General features: G+C 40.8%; 1 protein-coding gene across 1 annotated transcript in view; it reads right to left on the reverse strand.

Annotated features, from left to right (window-relative positions):
- pip (heparan sulfate 2-O-sulfotransferase pipe) overlaps positions 1-12405 on the reverse strand; it is a 205061-nt gene extending 192656 nt beyond the window's left edge. The window contains exon 1 of the mRNA XM_067136140.2: positions 12274-12405. Coding sequence (XP_066992241.1) covers positions 12274-12320 — 47 coding nt within the window. The 5' untranslated portion in view covers positions 12321-12405. The remainder of the gene's footprint in view (positions 1-12273) is intronic.
- Between the last annotated feature and the right edge of the window lie 11500 nt (positions 12406-23905).

Below are 23905 nucleotides of genomic sequence, written 5' to 3' on the forward strand. Positions count from 1 at the left end.
TTTCTTTTATCTCATACTTCTGATATCCAGAACATTCGAAAGTTCCACCTGGCAAACTTTCATTAGACATAAGTCGATCTTCTTCAGGTCTATGTTTATGGAATCTTATCAGCGTTCTTTCTGTTACCCCTTGCTCCATCCCTACTAACTTTCGTGAGATCCGGCCGCAACACCGAAGACGTCTTTGAAGCCCAATGTGCAGAGCAACATCGCATCTGGCAAGCACTCAGTTCCTAGTCGACTTGGAGGCTGTAGAACTTGGCTGACTGGCCACACTTTCGTCTTAATACTACATAATAATAATAATAATAATAATAATAATAATAATAATAATAATAATAATAATAATAATAATAATAATAATAATAATAATAATAATAATAATAATGTTATTTGCTTTACGTCCCGCTAACTACTTTTACGGTCTTCAGAGACGCCGAGGTGCCGGAATTTAGTCCAGCAGGAGTTCTTTTACGTGCCAGTAAATCTACCGACACGAGGCTGTCGTATTTGAGAACCTTCAAATACCACCGGACTGAGCCAGGATCGAACCTGCCAAGTTGGGGTTAGAAGGCCAGCGTCCTAACCGTCTGAGCCACTCAGCCTGGATCTTAATACTACATACCAGCACAGAAATGTCCTTAGAACTGGGATAATTTATACAAAGTGTTAATCCCATGAGGAAAACAGTGCATCACAAGCAATGTTGTAACCAGCGGAAACAATCAATACGTCAGGAGTGATGGGAGTGTTCGACGTTAAAATGTCAAACAAGTCAATCGCTTAAAGAGCTCGCACATTCCGAACCCTGAAACAAATGTATTCGAATACTTTCTGGATCACCTATGACAGCTGATGGCGTAGCTGTTGAGGCCGAAACCAGCCTCCGGGCTGAGCACTCAACGTCATTTGATATATTTGCTAATCAATTCTCTTGGCCATTGTATTTGCGAAGTTCTCGAGACCACGGAGTTCCCGGAATTTTTTAAATTTTTACATCAAATCGAGGCTATCATGGAGACGAGGAGTGCCGTAAAAGTGATATAACTAAACACGAGGTCACAGGATTACAATGAAGTTTGTAATCTGAAAACATGAGTTCCTCAGTATGGCTGTTGCAATGGCGATCCTGAAGGCCCTCGACGATCCAAGGTGTTTGACGAAGTGCTCAAAGAAATGTGGAATGGTCGTGATGCATCAGTCATCAAACCGAATATTTCAGTACTTTTCCGGATGGTATTTCTCTTTATAATATTCTATTGTTAGCTTATATTTATGTCTCTTTTAAAATCTATTTCTTGATGAGTGGCAGATCTGACGGTAGGTCTAGGTTACATCCTTGAGACGAGTAAGTCGATGATATTAATCTGCCTATTGCAATCCTCACTGGAGAAGTTATGAGGAGAGTTATGAATGTGGAATTTAACTTGTGTTATGCAGTCAACCTTGCAGTACTTTTGTAGATAACACCTGCAGCACTAACGAATCGTGAATTCGACTCATTACATTCATCTGATTTTCCTAACTATATAACGCAGCTCCGAAACAAAAGCAAATGGCGAAATTACTCCGAACGTTCATCTGTTCTTATTATTTGGCCATATTTAATCAGTTTCTTTAAGTATTGTCCAGAATAAATTATTTTACTACGCCCTCAAATACACATAACAGAAAACAGTTTACATAATCGTGTTTTCTTTTCTTTGCGTTTAGGGCCATTAGAGACCACGTCAAGTAACTATAAGACATTATTAAAGCCTTTTTTGCAGCCCAAAAATGTTGCGCTCTTTCTCTGGCCGCCAGTATTCTCTGACCAGTCGCTGTTCTGCTTTGCTCATCGTGGAAGCCCTGATCTGTATTTTGTTCTCCTGATTCAATAACCTTCCTTAGCTCTTTGAACGATTTACCCGAAACATTAGGTCCGTTGTCCAACATATTAAAAATCTGCTTCGTTAGTCGGGTAGCATCCACCTTGAACAGATGTCCGTAGAACTTCAGTTGTCGTTTCCTTATTGACTCCATGAGTCGTTCATTATCCCTATCTCTTCTTCGGAGTCTATACTGTCCATCTGTTATCTTAGGACCCATCATTTTGGGAAGGATCTTGCTCTCTCGTACTTCTCTGCTTATCTCAGTCAAGCCTTTCCTCTCACTCTGAGGCAATGACTTGCGTACAGACACCCGGGTTTGTTCATTGTGTTTTACTGCTTGAGTTTGCCTTTTTCTTCTATAGGACATGCGTCCTATGAAAAGCTGCGGTCACCTACTCTCGTCTGCTGTTGTTAGTTTCTGTTTCACTAGTTTTCATCTGCACTGTTTCACCAAGATATCTGAAACTGTCCAGTTTTTCTATTTTTCCGCACTATGTTATTAGGATGTCTTTGCTGTCAGGACCTAGTGTTTACAGTGCACCATGTCCTCTGGTATAGGCTAGAGCTATTTTGTTACTTTCATAGATCTGTCTCTGTCTTATCCTTGGCTTTGACAATATGAAAGTGACTGAGGTATGAGCGTTGCTAGTAATGCCATTCCTTATGCAGCCAGTCCCTGCTATGAATGGTGTGAAACTATTGCCCATAGGGTCGGTTGGTACATGCATTTCAGTGGGCTTGGCAGACTGATATGTTATAGCAACTTCTGGCTCAGTCAGGAAAGCAACGGGAAACTACCCCATTCCTCATTTCCCTAGTACGCCTCTTCAGTGATGCCTAGGCCATCTATGACAGCTGATGGAAGAGCTGTTGAGGATCCCACCAGCGGCATCGCTGACGGACTGAACATACGTACATGTTATTAGGAGTTATTTTAATTTTATGCCATGCAATTACTGTTAGAATATATTTGATTACATCATTGCATATTTTCTTGACCTTTCCTTAATTTATTGGGATCGGCAGGGGATGTACATTTGGTCCACTTTTACCGCCGGATACCCTTCCTGTTTAGGGATGTGTTTCTGTGGTGGTGTTACAGATGAAGAGTATTAGAACGAACACAACCATGTGGTCCCCGATCCGGCCGAGAATCGAACATGTAGCCCTCTGAGCCAAAGGCCATTATCCCAGGGAACTAGGTGTTGACGGAACACTCCTCAGCCACTTCAAGCAGCTCACGTCACAACAATGGTCAATGTAATATTATTGTTCATCAGTTTTATGAACTTTCTATATTGTTGGCCTTCACATTTAGTTTCCTTCCGACTCTGTGATATTAGAGCTTCTAATGTAAAGGCAATCCTTCCTTCTTTCATGACTCCCTTTTGCCTTATGCTTCAAGCGATCGTTTCTTTACGGTTGTTTCTCAGTTTTATAATCATATTCAGAGTTTTCCTTGTCGTTACGGACCGATCACCACGCGGTTTTATACCTTAACACAATCATGACAACGCCAGTTAACACGATTGAACAATATTTCCATGTTAGCAAAGCTCGACTGAGCAACTAAATTCATGAATTATATTATCGCAGTCGGTACGGTAAAACAGTGTGTATGTCCAACTCTTGTCTCGTTTCTCTACAGGGTCGGGTATGAAGTAGGATGAATCTGTCTTGGCGGGTTTTTATGGCCGGATGCCCTCCATGACGTCAACCTCCTCAGAAGAGTTAATGAGATGAAATGAATAACGTGATATGATTGAAAGGGAGAGGTTGAAACCTGGTGCCGGCACATACTCCTGTCGAATAGAACCATGGGGTCTGGACAAGGCTTAACGTCCCCATCCAACGGACGAATCACCATCAACAGCGTCATATGTCCTCACTCCATAGAGCACTGCGAACAGGTTTGGAATTTAGTACATGCTTTTGGCAAGCAATCTAGTGATTAGGGATTGTATACCACCCCCTCCCCTACCCTGCCGGCCAACATCCTGATGGTGAACACTTTTTCGACCAACGAGACTCGAACCGAATAATTACAGTGTCAGACCATCTAGACTTCAAGGCTTTAACGATCATGGCCATCAGGCACACTGTTCGGTACGGGAAAAACTGTATAAGACATAAATGATTGGAACTTGTATTCTCTATAACTTTTTAATCTTTTTCAGTAGGAGCAAGAACATAGGTATTTAACAAAATACATTTTAGGCACCTTCCCCTAACCTACCATTTAATCCGGCGTGAATACAAATTATTTATAGCCTAGATTATAGTGCCTCACTCTCCGGCTTTACACACTGATTTTCATTAAATTCTCTTCAGCCATTTTCTCGTGATGCGCGAACAGATGCGCGTATATAAGCAGTCGATGTTTCAAGAAAATGATGTACAGACGGCCGGTGTGTTTACTTTGATTGTCGAGTTTAGAGTATGGGAACTTTTCACCAGTAATTGCGAGCATCCGACTGAGAGTGGCATCTGGTGCTTGCGAATTAGTTCATGGGAAGTTTGTGGCTCACCACAAAGGGGAGATCGGGAAACTAATTAGAATGAAACTTCCCAAACAGTAGCTACAGTACTAATTACATTTAAAACATTCTAAGAAGTCCGTTAGAAATTTGATGATGAACTGGAGAGTGAATTTTAGGTTCTACAGCCCACTCCAACTAGCCTACAATGGACTGCACACCCGCCTTAACACATGGTCTGCACGTGCGATCACGACCAACAAGGAAGCCTTCGTGTTGAAACACAGCGATATGCTTGAGTGTGGTTATTTCGTGCGAATATTTTATACAAGAGGCTGGAGATCGCGTGCTGTGAAGCCCATGTATCATGCCTCAATATATTCTTCAGTGGAGCTCTACTTTGCCACAACAGCAGTATCTGCATATAGCCCTAGATAGAACTCTGTCCTGCTGCTGGTAAACGAGAAACAATATTTTCCATAAGATGTGCGGTACAAGATGGCAACAGCTGAATGTGGATGAAGTGAACGACTCGATGAGTGTTATTCGATCCACGCCGTGTCCAAAGTAACATTAAGTCTTGAAGCCTGCGACACCAACTTCGGGAGTACAGGAAGGTAAGCACTGATACGACGGGGATAAGAAGATGTCCAGCAACCAGGAAGAGAATATCTCCACATTACATCAAAGTGTGGAAAGCAGCGGACCCCTGCGCTGTATGGCTATACACTAGAAACTTTTTTTACAATTTGTTTTACGTCGCACCGACACAGATAGGTCTTATGGCGACGATGCTATAAGAAAGGCCTAGGAGTGGGAAGGAAAAGGCCGTGGCTGTAATTAAGGTACAGCCGCAGCATTTGCGTGGTGTGAAAATGGCAAACTACGGAAAACCAGGGCTGCCGACAGTCGGGTTCGAACCCGCTATCTCCCGGATGCAAGCTCACAGCTGCACGTCCCTAACCGCACGGCCAACTCGCTCGGTAATAAAGTAAGTCTTGCAGATAAAGAGTTGTTAGGATGCATCCTCTTCAACTGTGTTTGTAGTGATGAAATCACGGGGAGAAGCATACTGTGTTGGGTTAATTAATTTTGTCAGGTAAACTCCTGAGTGCCGAGTGGATTTCGTTCAAATCCCAGTACGTCAGTTCTGAAGGTCATTGGTTCCACAGAATTACTGCGAGTTCTCACGTAGGTGAGAAAACAGCCGGGAGAATACAGCACCATACCATGTCGAATATTTCGTGACCAGCAAAGGAGGCTTAATAAGCAGGTGTTGGATATTATCTGAGAGTAGGAACGGCATGACGGATGGTCTCTAACGACAGCGACACGTTATAACACTGTGGTCAGAGGAGGTGGCGGATATTTGTTACAAGGACCTAAAGTTAGAGAAACTATTTCCCCTGTGTATGATCAGTTGAAGGCCAGTCATTCAAACAGTCGCTGTTCCATGAGCTGAAGCAATTAGGTAACTGATCGCTGGCATGACGCATGCCACGTTTATGTTATTTTGAAGAACGTAGACATATGAAATTCCATATAGTATGAAAAACAATATATTTCTCACGTGTTTTAATACATTTGCTAAAACAATCAAACACTAGAAAAAATATATGAGATAAATAAATCCTGAAAATTCTCGCACCTAAACGTCACTTCCAAGTTCACCGGTTGACCTAAAATACGGTATAATATGTTCAAAGTCAATTAGGATAATCAAAGATAATATCTGACTAACACTTCTGTTTTCAATATCAATAGATCCGCCTTCTGTAACTACGACAACTTCGGCATTAGTTAATTCTAGTGTTCGAGTCCTTCCTACAGCGAGCCCATGTGCTGAGGAACTCCAAACATCACAGAATTACATAAAAATCGTAGCCGCTTTTTCTCAAGCGGACTTTGAAGTTCATGAGAAAGTCGTATGCCCTGCTGAAGTTGGGAGTAACTGGCGCGTTGATGTCATAGCCATTGGCCGTCATAAGAAAAACCAGAGTAGCAGTTCAATATTTCAAAGAACGTTACTGCAATAGGCGCTCAGAGAACAATCCCAAGATACGTCGATAACTTTTTAAACTCAGAAGGAGTACCAAAATCTGTTTGTTTACATAAGGTCTTTTGGATATTAAGAAATCAGTTCAAATACTTACGAACCATATGTACAATAGATATTAGATGTTCCGCCTTAGATGTACACCACATTTTGAATAGCATTTTCAATTAATTTTCACTTGTAATTTAATTGCACAGCTTTATTTATATACTTTGTCATAATATTGAATCCATGATTATAAAAATTATAAATAAATAAATAAATAAATAAATAAATAAATAAATAAATAAATAAATAAATAAATAAATAAATAAATAAATAAATAAATACACAATAACATGAGCCAATATCAACCAGGTCTTAACATTCTTCAGAAAGAGATTTCGATTACGATGTACAAGAAACTAAAATTAGAATACCTATTCCCGAATTCGTTTTTAATGGATTTTCTTTCGATAATGTTGATGTCCTTGATAAAGTGAACTCACAGTAAAATTTACACTGAGAAATCAGTGTATTTACATTCTTACCCTTCATGAAAGTACGTTTATATTTTCAAGTGAAGTAAAGGGAGTTGTGTTTGGTTTATGGATCTAGAAATGTGGCTACGGCTTCAAGAGGGGAGGCCTGAAGATGGTATCTTAACTGAGGCGACGGTCACAGTCCTGTCTGAGTCGGTGTGCAGCTCTGTGTCAGGGTGATCTTTCACTGGGCAGTGACGCTCAGCAGCCTTAGCTCTGAGAGACTCTCGAGAACAGCTTTTGCCACTCGGCACAGGGGGGTTTGAGCCTTCTGGAATGTCTAGAAGCCACTCTAACCTCTCGAAAGTATTTTCCATCATTTTGAAGTCATTTTTAATCCACCTGTCACGTCATTCCGCGAAAGAATGATGTTTTCCGCACTATATTTTAAAATGTTCAGTATTTGATTGTCTTCGCGGTAAACTTGTGTAACCCACTGAGATGACTCAAAACACCTTACACGACGTGCACCTACGCGGGAGTACAGAGTTCTCGCGCGGCACGGCGATTTTAGCACCTCAAGATGGCAGCGCTTACTGCAGTATCCGATTACGTCAAATCGACGTGAGCCTCTCGCTTTACAATGAGGAACTGAACAATGTCTATTGTTTAGACATTATTTCGACATTTAAAAAAGTCATCTCTATATATAAAATAACATGTCCTGACTGACTGATTGACTGACTGATTCATCATCGCCGAACCCAAACTACTGGACATACAGAAATGAAATTTTGGGGATACATTTATATTAGGATGTACGTGCTCACTAAGGGAGGATTTTTGGATATTCCGTCGCTAAGGGTGTGAAGAGGGAAGTGAATTTTAAAAATGGGGATATCTATATCTCAAAAACTTAAAAGTTTACAGACGTGAAAATTGGTATTTGGAATCTCCTTTAAAAAAGAAACAAGTAATTTTTATTTTCACAAAATCCCATTAAGGGGGTTGAAAAAGTGGGAAAAGGGTTTGAACACTTTTTATGAGGAGACTTATATCTCAAAAACTGAAGATGTTACAGACATGAAAATTGGTATTTGGAATCTCCTTTGAAAATAAAGAAACACGTATTTTTGTGTTTTTGGAGAATCCGATGAATAGGGGGTGAACAGGAGTGACAAAAGGGTGAATTTAAAAAAGACTATATCTGCAAATTATCTCAGACACGTAACATATTACAGATTTGAAAACTGGTATTTCAAATTTCCTGTAAAAGTAAAGAAACACAAAATATTTTTTTCAGAAAATCTGCTTAAGGGGAACTGAAAAGGAGGGTGAATGTTTAAAATTAGCATATCTACAGTATACCTCAAAAACATGTTACAGAAGTGAAAAATGGTATTTTTATCTCTATTAAAATCTTTAAAAATAAAGAAATACGTATTTTTTGTTTTCGGAAATCCGCTTAAGGGGAGGGGGAGAATTAAAAAATTAGTTGAATTATTTGTATGAAGATACTATTATCTCAAAAACGAAAGATGTTGCAGACGTAAAAATTGGTATTTGGAATGTGCTTTAAAAGTAAGGAAACACGTATTCCTTTGATTTCGGAAAATCCAATGAAGGGGGTGAGGGTGAAATAATTGAAACATTAATTGAATTAATTGTATGAGGATACTTACATCTAATAAAAACTAAAGTTTTTACAGACGTGAAAATTGGCATTTGGATCTCCTTTAAAAACAAAGAAAAACGCCTTTTGGGAGGAAATCATCTTGGGGGAGGGGCTAGGGTGAAAAGGAGTTGAATTCCTTTTTTGAGGACACATATCTCAAAAACTGAAGATGTTACAGTCGTGATAATTGGTATTTAGAAGATCCTTTACTAATAAAGAAACTAGTATTCTTCCCCCAGAAAATTCACTTAAGGGAGGGGGGGGGGGTGAAAGGAAGTAAAAAAAAAGGGAATTCTTTTTATGGGGATACTTATATCTCAAAACTGAAGGTAACAGACGTGTACATTGGTATTTGGAATCTCGTTTAAACATAAAGAAACACGCCTTTTGGGGGGGGGGGTGGAAATCAACTTAACGGCGGTGGGGTGAAAAAGGAGTTGAGACCAATTGATTTTATTGTTCATAATGTACTTGATTATGATCATAAACCGATATTTCTAATCTTTCCTGGGTTCGTTTTCAAGAGCCATCTTTTCCTTTGGAGAACTTAAAGTTAGATTACAGTATATTCTCCTGGCATATGCCCAAATAAAAATTTGAACACATTTGAAATAAACGATAGGAATGTTATTGACCGTGCAATTGTTCACCTCTATAATAAAGTCAATAATGCACGGAAGTATACCATTCGTATCGCCAGAAATCCCGCGCACTTGCCTATGCACGACAAAGGTGCTGGTCACATTGTCAACAATGACAGTGGCAGCAGATGTAATTTACCGCCAAGTAGCGGTCTTGCATCTTGCTGCGGGGTCCTGAATAATAATAATAATAATAATAATAATAATAATAATAATAATAATAATAATAATAATAATAATAATAATAATAATAATAATGTTCTGGACCGTCGTCAAAATGTGCGGACCGCGCTGGAAACGGGTCCTGGCCGGGTAATGGCTACGAATGCAGTCCGGCCGTGGGTTCAATACCGCCAAGGCATGCAAGACGACACTACGCCGGATCTCCTCAAGGATTTGATCCATATTAAAAATGCTTATAGGAAACGATGGCAAAGATTTAGGGACCCAACTGACTGGGCGGAATACCTGGAGCTAGCCTGGGAAGTACGAAATCGATTGTTGGAAAGAAAGATTGTAAATTGGGAGGAACTTTGCCGTCAGATCGCGAATTTTGGCGGAATATGTATAAAATGTTAAGCATTCAATTATAAATGTCAGTATAATACCGTAGCGAAGCACGGGTATCTTGCTAGTGTTTTCATAACTCAAGCACAGACGATTTTTACTTGAAGAAACAGAAAATACACACCAGTCTTGATCAACTCCAAGAACTGTATCCGATTCCAGCCTCAATATATGTGATATTTGAAAATAACACCCTTAACCCCAAAAGTGTAACATATGTATATATGCTAATATTAAGTAATTTTAGAATAGTGGTATCATGTTTATTTAATGGCATTCTTGTTTAGTTTTAATTTTAGTACTGTTTATTCTGTACAGTCGCTATTAAGTAAGTTCTTTAACAGCTGAAGATGACCTATTTACGGGTCGAAACCGGTACTGTTTTTATGTAAATTATTGACACTACGTAAAATAAAGTATTGGTTAGGTGGAGAAGTCATCCTTCATACTTGTACTTGAACTATCAATACGGACCATGAAACTAATAGATTATAGTCTAGCAGTACGCCTGCCTCTTCCTGCTTGTGCAGTCCCGCAAGACCGGAATACCTTGATCATGGTTCACTGACAAGGACACGCGGTCTGCCACAGAAAATTACTTAATAACGCTGTTTTAAGAACAGGGAAACTTATATCCAAATAGGTAGTCACACGTGTACGTTCTCTCAAGGTGTTATTTATTTGAACAACGACGTGACAACTAAAAGGTGGTAACAGATTAAGAGCATGATTCCGATGACTGACACTGAATAAATTTGCATAGTCGGGGCTTACCGAATAACTGAGAACGTGCTCCATCACTACCGACATTGTGTACTTATCTGCACTGAATATGGTGGGTTCGATCCCAGTTCACCGGGAAGTGTCTACATGTGAACTCACAGAATAATTGTGATTTGAAACGAGCGCAAAATATAGGTGATAGCACAAGGCTCCTTTGGTCTCACAATTTTCGGTATATCGAATAGTGTATCTTCTTAAAACAAAACCCAAAAATCGTTTTTTCTGACAAATGTTATTTTACATTTTTAAGTGAAAATATTTCAAAATGTAATATGATGCTAGGTGCACTTTTCTCCGAACTAGTATCCATAAAACTGCGTTTCGATAACTAAAATTAGGTGTGACGAAATATTTAAAATGCTACACAATTATTACAAAACTGATATTGTTCCATCCTGACAATTGCGGTTGGCATTAAGCCCAGTTTTACATCGGATGTCCTTCCTGTGTCGGGGATGTGTTTTACTTTTGTGTTGTCAGCCCTCAAGCTACAGCTCAGTTGGGAATTGAACCTGTGTCCCTCTGAAATTTACCATAAATGATATCTGAAGTAGACTATTAAAATCTCTTACCTACTATTTAAAATGAAATACATTCATCTTAAGAAGTCTCTATCTGCTACGTTCTAGAAATCAAAATACATTATAAGAAATATTTTTCATCTGAAATTTCAATCTTCAGGAACATGCATGCATCATTTGGGTTGGTGACTGGTGCATGTTGAATGTTGTGGGAGAACAGAGTCCAGCCCCTTCACTGAGGGGACGGGTATTTTAACTGAGTGCCGTTATTTACTCACTACACTTCTCTTCACGAACCGCCGCAGAAACACAGCCTACATTGGCATCAGGCCACAACCACATAAATGCCGATTTCAATAAATTAAGGGAAGTGGGAGAACGGGAGCCTCAGGCTTACAGTATTTTTATGCTCGGTTCAAACCACAATACTTCGCCCGTCTAACTCTTACCGCTCAAAATTCCGACATTCCGGCCCCATGTAATAGTTTCGACCACCACCCAGGAGTGGGGAACGACTTTTACAACTTCCGGCACCTGTATCCTTACGTGCTCCTTCCTCGGACACGTTAAAGTTAAATATGTTTATGAATAATAATTGATACTGTTAGCAACATTATATTGAGTGGTAGTAATAATAAGTGATAAGAAGAGGGTGTTTTGTGGTTAGGTTTGACAACGCGTCTCTCGTAGCACACGGTGATGAGTACCAATTAAAGTGAAGAAAGACGAGAATTTAAAGGATAGAGCACATTTTGAAAATAACTTAATTTTGTAAATTTTATATGAATTACTACGATATTCCTACTCTTGATTGAGAATTTTTGATCTATCGTTAAAGAAAAAAACTTTGACACATCCAAATTGTGTGCACGCCCAACTTTGGTTAACTCGGGTAAGGACGTTTTTAATCAGAGAAATTAATTTTGAAAAGCAGCTTTACGTTACAGTGTCTCGCAGTCTCCTCAAAATAGGTGGCAATTGAAGATAACATTATTTTATTTCCTACTTCATGTCTATGAAAACACACTTGGCTGTCATAAACCCTACGTTAAACAATCCTAGAAGCTCGCACCACATGTTCAACGTTACGACACTGAATCCTGATATTTAAGAATGCTCGAATATGATAGCAGGGCAGTCATTTTGGTGACATGTTAAGAAGACACTTTTTCGAGCAAAATTCCGGGACTCTGGTATTTAATTCACGAACACTGAACCTACCTCTTAGGCATGTGGATCCTGCGCTGCCGGAACATGCTCCTGTCCATGACCGCGTGCGGTGTACTGAGGAGGATCCTCCACACAGCCACTGGCCATGCCGGCTCGCTCACTGCGCATGTGCCGCAACCTCCTTTCTCCACGCCGAGATTCGCATCCGCGCCCACCTCCCTCCTGCACTGACCGAGCTGTCAATTCTGGCCCTTTACCTTACCTCAGCAACTGGTGTCAGTTTTACGGTCGGATGCCCTTCCTAACAACAGCATGTTTTGTTGTAAATGAAGAGGAACACTAACACGCAGTTGAGGAGTCAGAGTAATTTATCGCCCCGGCCGGTAGGCGAACTCAGGACCTTCTGAACCGTTGACCATTCATGCAAGGGGTCCAGTAGATAAGAGTCCCAGGGCGAAGATAGTCTGCCCTTTTTCTCGTCTGTTTCCGTGGTTACCCGACGAATCAGGAAAAAACTCCCGATAACAAGAACAGGTGAGGGAAAATCATTCTGACCTACTGGGGATTGTTTGATTGATTGATAAATAATTTCGTGTGGATAGTTCTAGCCGAGTGTAGCCCTTGTAAGGCAGACTCTCCGATTAGGGTGGGCGGCATCTGCCATGTGTAGGAAACTGGTGACTGGTAACTAGTGTGTGAGTTGCAGGGATGTGAGGGACATCACAAACACCCAGCCCTCGGGCCATTGGAATTAACCAATGAAGGTTAAAATCCCCGACCAGTCCGGGAATCGAACCCGGGATCCTCTGAACCGAAGGCCGGTGCGCTGACCATTCAGCCAACGAGTCGGACTAAACTCGTGTCCTCATCCCGAGGTGGTGCAGCTCTTTTCAGGCACACCCCCAATGGAGGTGAGCTGCATGTACCATTTCAACCACATACCAGTCCTCCTGCCATTCTTAAATTTCTGGCAGTACTGGGAATCAAACCCGGGCCCCTGAGGACGGCCGCTAATAACACTAACCGTTACGCTACGGAGACGGACGATTGATTGATTGATTGATTGATTGATTGATTGATTGATTGATTGATTGATTGATTGATTGATTGATTGATTGATTGATTGATTGATTGATTGATTGATTGATTGTAGGTAACGTTGAAAGAATGGTCTTCTTAAGAAATATCATTCTGATTTTAATAAAAAGATTGTTATAAAATTTAGAAAATATCTAAACTTAGTATTTGTTGACAGGAGCCAGGTACTTGAATTGAGTATTGTATATATTTTATGGGTCCTTAGCAGAGCGATCTGTAAATTGGGTAAGGAAGATCCGCGATTTCGTCATCTTGATTATTTCCAAAATCTGCTGGTAAAGACATTATTTAGGGCGGAATGGGTAGTACAAATAACGATATTTACTGTGATACAGTGATATTGACCTCTGTAAGCATCCACTTTTCTGCCAGAGTTAGGGTTTACCTCCATTTGTGAGCAGAACTTCTTTCCAAAATGAACGCCCTAAGACCACGAAGGAGACACACAATAGCACTGGATACTTAACAGGTAACTTCTCATTTTGAAAGTCTGCTGAGGTAAGATGCAAGTTGCAGTGTGGCAATGATTAAAATAGATAAAATACCTGAATGAGATGAAACGAATATAGGTCTAATACTAAACAGGTATTTGTGAGTAGTGACTGCGTTTCACTCACTACGGCTTCAGTCTGAGTTACTCACTGTCTTCGTCGCCGAGAACCTGTTGTTTTGGTCCTTAGAGTGTTCTCCATCACCTTTCTCCACGGTTTATTAATTTATTTTTAACTTTGTCGCACCAACTTAGACAAGTTGGTTTTGGCGAAGTGACCGTGACCTTAAATAAGGTACAGCCCTAGCATTTACCTGGCGTGAAAATGGGAAACCGCGGAAAGCCATCTACGGGACTGCCGACAGTCGGCCTCGAACGCACTACCTCCAGAATAGCGCACCCAACCCCTTCGGTGCTGCCTTTACATCACGTAACCAGTCTCCAGATTAACAAACAAATACTACGTGGACCAACTACAGCATCTCTCCCGACATTCCCTGTTAAGGACCAAAGATTGAGGAGAAGTAAATACACACAGTCCATTGCAAGCACAGCATCTGAATATAGCAGTTGCAGAATTGATTTTACTGAGGATCAAATTAAAAATTTCAGAGCACTAGTTTCGGCGGCCGAGCGGGATAGTTGTGTAATCAGGAGACGCCACCATGTGCAGCCCTGAAGATACGCCAAGCAAAATTCCGATGTAATTCCATAAATCTCGCTTAATTGAAGAAAAATATGAACTTTTATCTCCTCTTTTTCAGTAATATTGCGGGGTTATATTCACTTCCGTGGCAGATCTAGCACATATTTTTTTATTTCGCCGTAGAAATCCCTAACCTGGGCGACGTTAAACCACGTCATCCAGGTTCTTCTGTCCCAAGGCAGGTCTTGTCATATGGTAAACCTTCTTTTCCAATGTAGAGCTTTTCTTCACTGTAGATTTTCCCCTTGACGTTGTTCAGCATTTTATGTATTTCTCTTTCTCTTTTATCATTCATTCTGTTCCATACTTCAGCAAAGAGTGCCTAATCAAATATATTTTTCTAATAATTTCTATCATGGACCTTTTTTCTACAACTCTTTAGCATAACCTCTTCATTCCTTACCCTGCCTTCCGTTCTCTTCCACATCCACATCTCTAGCGCTTCCGGCCTCTTCTAACGCCAGTTCTCTGTAACGCTGTAGATAAACTGTGCCACTTTGCAAGCCTCTTTCTCAAATCTTCATTCAACGGCCCGCATAGTAATTTTCTCTTTCTGCTGAAACCTTCTTTCACCATTGCAATCTTTTTCTTAATTTGCAAATATCAAGTTCTCTACTGGTTCTGTATCCTCTCCTTCTATCTTGATCCTAACTTTAACACCACTTTCTCTGATATACTTTTGGTATTTTTCTTGTTAATTCTCATTCCATATAATTTTAGCTTGATGTTAAATGTTCTCATCCTGCAGAGCGCGGAAGCTGACTCGTCATTTCACTTCTTGATGAGAAGTCCTAGGAAGCGGACCACGAGACAATGAACTCATTATAATAATACAAGCCGATCTTGACAATGTGATGAATGCAGTCACCTGGCGTTATTACGTAACGGCCAATGTGAGCGGGAAAGAAGTCAGTAGACCACCGGGTACACGTGCTAGCCATAAATAATGTGGATGAAATGGAAGAGCGTAATCCACTCGAAATATGCCAACCCCGACTCGCAGCCCAGATCCATGTTCCAGAGGCTTTGACAGCATGAAAGTGACTGAGGTATGTCTGGCTTAGTGAGGAAAGCAACTTTCCATTATACACCTAAGTCATGTACCTGCCTTCGGGCTGAACACTCGACATAAGTACAAAATAACTATTATTCGCGTACTTTCTTCGCAAAACCGTAAATGTGATTAGCGGGACGCAAAACATTACATCCATATTTTTATTATTATTATTATTATTATTATTATTATTATTATTATTATTATTATTATTATTAATATTAGGCCTATTATTATATTTGTGAACACCGTGGATCACACTAAGTAAATACCACGACCTCCACCCTCTACAGTATAAGTTGTACGTTTCATGGCTGGATTGGTCCCTTTGACCACCAAACGCATCTGCATCCCTGAATTCAAACACTGGAAGAATCGTAGGAGAGACATGAATACTCAGATACGAGTATCAGCCGACAACGGCTACAAGAAATGCATCTCATGGAATGCCTAAATAAGGTATTACAACACTAGTAAAAATTGAATGTCTGTATGTCAGCGAACGCCTCTCGATGAATTACAAGTTGGAGAAGCTGGACATCCTAGAAAGAAGAGTACTTCAGAAAATCTTGGGCCCAAACCCGACTGAAACCGGCTTGAGACTTCCGAATATCAATGACGTCTACGGGAGACAATTTCAGAGACCATGAAAAAGAGGAGGTTATCTTTTCTCGGCATTTGTACAGAATGGAAAAAACCGGACTGACCAAAAATATATTCGATTACCCGTGGAACCAGAAGACAACAACGGAATGGATTAAGGCAGTTTATAAAGATCAGGAAAAGCTGAACATTCAGGAAGTTCACATGTTAGATGTTAGATATCGGACCATGATTCAAAATTTCGAGGGGTTTCAAGTCGAAAGAACTGCAAAGACGGGAAGAGCCTGGACGGATGAACAGAAGAAACAGCATAGCGCAGGGAGGAAGAGGAACATTTCAGAACACTAGTTTCGGCGGCCGAGCGGGATAGTTGTGTAATCGGGAGACGCCACCATTGGCAGCCCTGAAGATACGCCAAGCAAAATTCCGATGTAATTCCAATAAGAATTGGGGGTGTGTCGGGCCTTAGCCCAGAGCTCTCTAGAACCTTCCACCCGGGTATAAAAGCTGGCATATTTTCGACCAGGTGGTCTTATTCATCGCTCCAGTGTAGTGTGTGTGATTGTAAAGGGAGGCGGGGGTGCCTCGCCCATCGTCGAGACGTCCATCAGCTCAAGGCAATGGCAGTCCTGGTTTAACTAAGTGATAGTCTTTGAAAGCTATCTCGAGGGGAAGGTTTCCAATCTTTAATAATGTAACTTCAATTTTCTAAAATGTAAATTTCAAAACTTCTACATTTCAATCTTCTAATCAAACAAACCAAAGGAACTTAAACATAATCAGGGAATAGAGAGTGTGTGATTGTAAAGGGAGGCGGGGGTGCCTCGCCCATCGTCGAGACGTCCATCAGCTCAAGGCAATGGCAGTCCTGGTTTAACTAAGTGATAGTCTTTGAAAGCTATCTCGAGGGGAAGGTTTCCAATCTTTAATAATGTAACTTCAATTTTCTAAAATGTAAATTTCAAAACTTCTACATTTCAATCTTCTAATCAAACAAACCAAAGGAACTTAAACATAATCAGGGAATAGAGAGTGAGATACCCTCTCGTGTTCCCTATCAACTTAATTTCGATGTGACTATGATTTTGTAACCGTTTGTAATCTCTGTAACAAATATTTTCTCCATCTAGTCACCTCAGTAGTATAGGATTAGCCTCTGTAACTTCGGGCTATAAGCTTAAATAGAGTTTTAAACTTTCATTTCGATTTTCAAGGAGCGCAAATGTCAGCTTCTTCTCCGTTTTGATTTTTGGGCCAGTAACTTAACATGTTGTTTCTCAGAAAGGCCTGGTTGAATGGGTACTCGATACCCTGTGTCACTTCTTTTATATAAAGATGTAGACTGTAAGCACAGAAGACAGTGCATACTGCTTGAATTATAAAATGCAGGTTGTGCCCTTGATAGGTCTGGAAATTTCTGGAAATAGATTCCTAAGTTTCGTAGAGCAAAGACGCTCTTTATAGTAATGTAACTGTTGAATGGTGCCTTTGGAAGGCTGTAATGTCATAAGGTTCGAGGAGTAATCTCCTAGATTAACTTGTAGAACAAAGATGCTCTGTTTTTGATGTAAACGAACTTGGGAGACCCGTCTCCTTTACTGTTTGTTAATGGGAGCAGTGGTGCTCATGTAACATGAGTAATTAGGGAGCTGCAAGCTCAAGTTTGTTAACTTGTCATTAGTTGATTGTTCTGATTTTCTAAACGTTGTCACCTAACTTGTGTCCGACTCGTTGGCTGAATGGTCAGCGTACTGGCCTTCGGTTCAGAGGGTCCCGGGTTCGATTCCCGGCCGGGTTGGGGATTTTGACCTTGATTGGTTAATTCCAGTGGCCCGGGGGCTGGGTGTTTGTGATGTCCTCAACATCCCTGCAACTCACACACCACACATAACACTATCCTCCACCACAATAACACGCAGTTTCCTACACATGGCAGATGCCGCCCACCCTCATCGGAGGGTCTGCATTACAAGGGCTGCACTCGGCTAGAAATAGCCACACGAAATTACATACCTAACTTGTAAGGAAATTTTGGCACTTGGAATTGTAAAGTATAACCTTAAAAAAAAAAAAAAAAAAAAGGAGAAGGAAATATAACCTTCATTTTAAAGTTTTAAATTAATCTTCTGATTACCTTGTATCGACCCATTTGCCCGCTCATTGTCCACTACAATATATCTCCGTAATAATAATAATAATAATAATAATAATAATAATAATAATAATAATAATAATAATAATAATAATAATAATAATAATAATAATAATAATAATAATAATCGTATGGCCTCAGCTTCCGTGTGCAAGCATTTTAATTTGACGTCACCTGGCTGTCTCCTCGTCAATTCCAACGTTCCGTTTTACTCTACTCCCACTAGATGGCAGAGTAAAACCGAAACTCTCTTGGGCGTCTCTGGCTGAGTTTTAAATAATTTTGTCATTTGAATACTAAATGTGTCACCAGAGAACTTTTACATGCCAACATCGTACGACATGGAGTGTCCAATGGACTTTGGTCCGCAGTTCAAAAATCCGACTACCTCTGCTGGGTTTGAACCCGCTACCTTGGGATCTGGAAACCGACATTCTACCACCGATCCACAGAGCGGGCTAATAGAAGAAATAAAATTGGTGAATAAATTGAAGAACAGCACAGTACTGGAAAAAATCAAGCAACAAAGAACTCCCGTAAACCCAATTAAAAAGAGGAACGGGAACAAGATGAGACATAATATTGAGAGGAAACAACAGTTCTTGAAGGTACAGTGAAAGGGGAAAAGAAACTAGGAAGCAGAGTAACAAAGAATACTGAACGAAATGAAAAGGAGAAGATACTAGACTACCAAACAATTGAATTGGGGCAGGAACAGATGGTGTCAGGAACTTGTCAATTGGCAGAACACCTGATGATGATGATGATGATGATGCTTGCCTAGCCCGCAATCCCATGGAATGCTGTCGAGAGGGATGTCGATGGCTATTCAACAGTTCGAGTCCATGCCACCCTGCATCGGCAGCATCATCAGGGCGAAATGTAGTCCTGCGCGTTGCTAGCCAGATATCTCTACTTCAATTGCTCGTCCCGTCTTTCGCTGCAATTTATAAGACCTAATATATTCGACCTCTGGACTCATGCACCTCGAATTACGTGGACATAATAAAATACAAGTTGATGTTTGTGCTACCATAGTGGAAGTGTGGATGTGAAGAAGACAGACAATCTTTTCGTATGTAACGAGTCTTACATTACATGTGCCAGGCACCTTCCTGTTCTCTTCTATGGTCTTTCTTTTATTTTAGAGGACACGAGGCTTCTACCTCAGTCCTGGCATTACTGCCACTTTAGTTCTACCGGACTCCTCTGTTCAATCCGACCTCCTGAGCTCGATTCTTGTTCTCTTCCGACACCGGATTGCGAATCTTTCATTTTGACGCCCTTTCATTTCCTTTCTAGTGGTTTGACTAACTCCGAGAGTTTTTCGGCAGCGATTATCTAGGAAAGAGATAGAAGTGGTCGTGAAAACATGGGGTTCGAGCTCACCGTCTCGTCACTGTTTTAAGGATTGGACCTCTTCCGTCTTCTTCTCTTCTTTGTGTTACGAGAGGAGGGTTTATTTTTCCCATATCTTCATTGTTTGAACTGTTCCTTTCTGTCCCAAGATTTCATTTGAGAGGGGACAGTTTTCTTGTAATATTTTCTCTTGAAGTAATAATCAACACCAGGGAATAAAAGCAATAAGGATTTTGTTTTTACTTGACGTGGTATACGAACCACAGTAATCCTACATTCTAGAGACGTGAATAGTGTGAATACAAGTTACCATAGGTGCCATTTTGTTTTTGGGATTGTAGCTGAACTACTGTACAGAAGTTGTATCGCCTCTTCCTTCTTCAGAGTTCCGCACAACTTCAGGCAAAAGTTGTATCACTGCAGTAATAAGTGACCCTGACCTCTCAATATTTATTAGGACTTCTACAACTCTAAGAAGTGGTTTACAGCTCGTTCAATATGAAATTATCAAAGTGCAGTTGGCGTAATATCGGTATTGCGGAAAGTCACCACCGTAACTATTACTCACGATGGAGGAGATTCAGGTGTCACGCGTGGGTCGTCATATTTTCACATATCTTCATTGATACAAAAATCCATTGTAAATACGTTTTCACCCCTAGTGCGATGGCCCAGTCCTGGTCGTGATCCGTTATGTGTCGAACACTTCGTCACGCTGCGTTTCCTTGCTCACAAGAAAGCACAGCGTGCAACAGTTACGAGATGATGACACCTGTCGCGGCTCACGGCGTTCACGAGCTCAACAAAAACTAGAACATAGTGTAACAGCTCGCAATTACACTTCTTAACAAAGTCACGGCCGTGCTCTGTATCACACTCATAAGATATGGATTCCCAAACGATGTGGAATTAAACTGCACCTCATGTAGCTTCATCCTTCAGGCATTCAAGAGTACAAAATTCGGACAATTTTACTTTATGAAGAAGCTATGATGGTAAAATCGGTAAAGAGAACTCCAGCTCTTAATAATAATAATAATAATAATAATAATAATAATAATAATAATAATAATAATAATAATAATAATAATAATAATAATAATAATAATAATAATAATAATAATAATAACTTAAGGAAAATAAGTTAAGGCAAAGATGAATATAGACGACATAACCACGAACTGTATACTCATGTCCAGAAGACCTCTGATGTCAAGCGGAGAAAGATAATTGCATTTTATGGCCACTTGCTAAAATTAAACCACACGATCATAGAACCAGATCTTCACCATTTTAAAGATAAGAAGACCCAACAAACTTAGTTCAAGGAAGTGAAAAGGGACCTACATAGAGATGAGCTTAACCGATATTTCAGAATATCGGCGGTAGGCCTATCTCTGACACAAAAATATCTGTGATTTTTCTCTGTGACTCAGTCACAGGAAGCACGAGCACATGATTATCGTCACGGGTCACGTTAGAGATGAGCGGAAATGATATTTTAGTATATCTGTGACCGGCGTATCTGTGACACAAACATATCTGAATTGTATCTGTGATTCAGTCACAGGAAGCCGAACATGTGATTATCGTCGCGGGCGGCCAGTGTGGAAATAGTTGATATAATGATGAAGTCGGGTAGTATTTTTCGGAAGATTCGGGACATTGGAAGTGGAGAAATGATATTCACATTTATGAACTGAAGTTTTAATACTGCATAGGGAAAAGGTTGGTAACATGATGCGCAATAAATTAACAAGCGGAATGTGATTACCCGTGTCGTGTCTCCGGGATATCAATTATTTACTATACTTATCGTAGGTTTAAAAATAAAGACATAAAAGTAATAAAATTATGAACTTAATACAAAGATTCTTCCCACATAGAGGGCTATTCAGCAAAGTCGTCGACGGTTAAATATTTGACATTTTGTGCCCATTTTCAGTAATGGTACCAAAAGGCTAATTATCGGACTTTAAGTACTATGTCATGACGTTAGTATTTTCTGAGATTATGGTACTACCTTCGCTTTTTTAAAATTGTAGTACACATAGCAGTAGAAGGTCAAAGTATGTTCTAAAACAATGGACGCTGAGTCAGCATTTTCTCACGAGGTCAATGACCCCTAGTTGAGTAGTAAGGCTATGTAGAGTCTAGAGCGAGGTCATTCAACCCTAGTTGAATAGTAAGGCTAGGTAGGTTGCAGGCCATTGAGGTTAAGACGCGTCATAACGTCATAACCTTGCGTACGAGAGCAAGCCTAAACTCACAGACTCCATTGTAGGACTTAATTGGTCAGGGAATGATTTGGGGTGATCTTGATCCCTAGGTGGGGTTATGACGTCATACGGATACGTACGAGGGCAATGCTAACCTCACTGGCCAACCTGGAGTGTTTTGGACCGCTAGGTTAGGTTATGATGTCATACCCTTACGTACGAGGGCAATGCCAACCTCACGGGGCACTTTGGAGGAGCTGAATCGGAAAGGTTACGGGCCCCTTTGGAGGAGCCGAGTTAGAAAGGTCACGCACCCCTTTGGAGGAGCCTAATCGATCGGGCGCCCATGGAGGAGCCATAAATCGGTTAGGTGATCTGCAGATGAGGTTTAAGACGTCATTATGATAGGTTAACCTAACCTTGCGCACACACGGTAACCTAACCTCATACACACACAGGCTCCCTATGGAGGAGTCCAATTGATTAGGTGACTGGTGGTACAGGTTATGACGTGTTAACCTAACCTCGCTAGGAGGAACGCTAACCTAACCTCAGACGGGTTCCCCTTGGAGGGGCCGAACTAGTGAGGTGATTTGTAGGTGTGGTTAACACGTGTGTTAAACTAACCTTGGCCACGAACGTTAACCTAACCAGACACAGGCAATTTGTCGTCTCCCCTTTGGAATAGTGACGGAGCTGTGACGTAATAAGCGCGCGGGTGATTTAAACATGCTTATCTTTACATAATAGAACGCACAGGCCTTCTCCTGACAGAGCTGTGGCGTTACAGCGTGGGTGATTTGAAATGCGGACTGCTGGCTAAGGGCGCATGACTGTATAACCTAACGTGTGTCCATTTCTTGTCCCGTGTTATCAACGGTGTTGGGTTTGTGGTGAGATGGATCTGTTAAGATGCGTTCTTATAACCGGAGGCCCTTCATGACGTCAACCTCATCAGAGAAGATAATAAAATGAAATGAATGACATGATGTATGATAGTAGGAAAGGAGAGGATAAAACCCGGTAGCGGCACATATACTTCTTCTGTTACTTCGACAGTGTTCCAGCGGTATTTGACAATCGTTGGCAGGGGAGTTGATCGTAGCACAGCTGGTCGTTCTCTTGAGTACGTGGTGCATTCAGTCAACAGGTGTCGAGCAGTCTGTGGAGATTTTCCGGGTAGCTACGGAGTGGTGAATCCATTATGTTCATTTTATGGAGATAGGATTTAAAGCGACCATGATTTTTAATAAACTGGGTGGTTATGAAGTTGGGCCAGATAGATGAGGACAGTCTTTGTGATATATTAGGAATGAATAATTTTGTATGGAAGGAATCTTCGGAGCTGGTATATATAGAGTTCCAAATTGTTGTATGATATTCAGTTAATATTTGTTTCATTTCGTGATGGATACAGTACTTTTGCATCCATCTCTTGGCACAGGCCAGAGTAAAGTGTAGCTTCCACCGAAGTCCCAGTCAACATCCATGGCTGTGACAATATGGAAGTTGCTGCGGTATGGGTAGTGCTGAGTAATGACATTTAGAGCATGACTAGTGCATCTGAGTGTTATGAAAGGTGCTGCTCATAGGGTCAGTCGTTCTGCAATAGTACTTTCTGACTCAGTGAGGAAAGCAATGGCAAACTACCTCACACCTCATCTTGCCTTGTACGCCTCATTTTGGTGCTGCCATTGGTTTTTGGGGTTTCCTTATAACCGCATAACCTTTGGTGGTGCTATTTGAGGATCCAACCAGCCTCTGGGCTGATGACCTAACAGACAGACACTTGTTTGGCATAATTTAGAGGTGGTGATTTGTAGTCTATTGTAGATTTATAGCTGGCAGCAATCCTGGCAAGATAGTCAGCTCTCGTTCCCGCGAAGTCCTGTATGTCCTTCAATCCAGTGACGATTAATCTTGTTCATTTTGTTGAGGGTAATCAGTTTGTCTCTGATCTGAGTGGCGAGAGGATGGGTAGTTTTCTTAATAGCTACGGCAA

This window comes from Anabrus simplex, chromosome 1 (assembly GCF_040414725.1).
Source record: "Anabrus simplex isolate iqAnaSimp1 chromosome 1, ASM4041472v1, whole genome shotgun sequence".
Taxonomy (NCBI): Eukaryota; Metazoa; Arthropoda; class Insecta; order Orthoptera; family Tettigoniidae; genus Anabrus; species Anabrus simplex.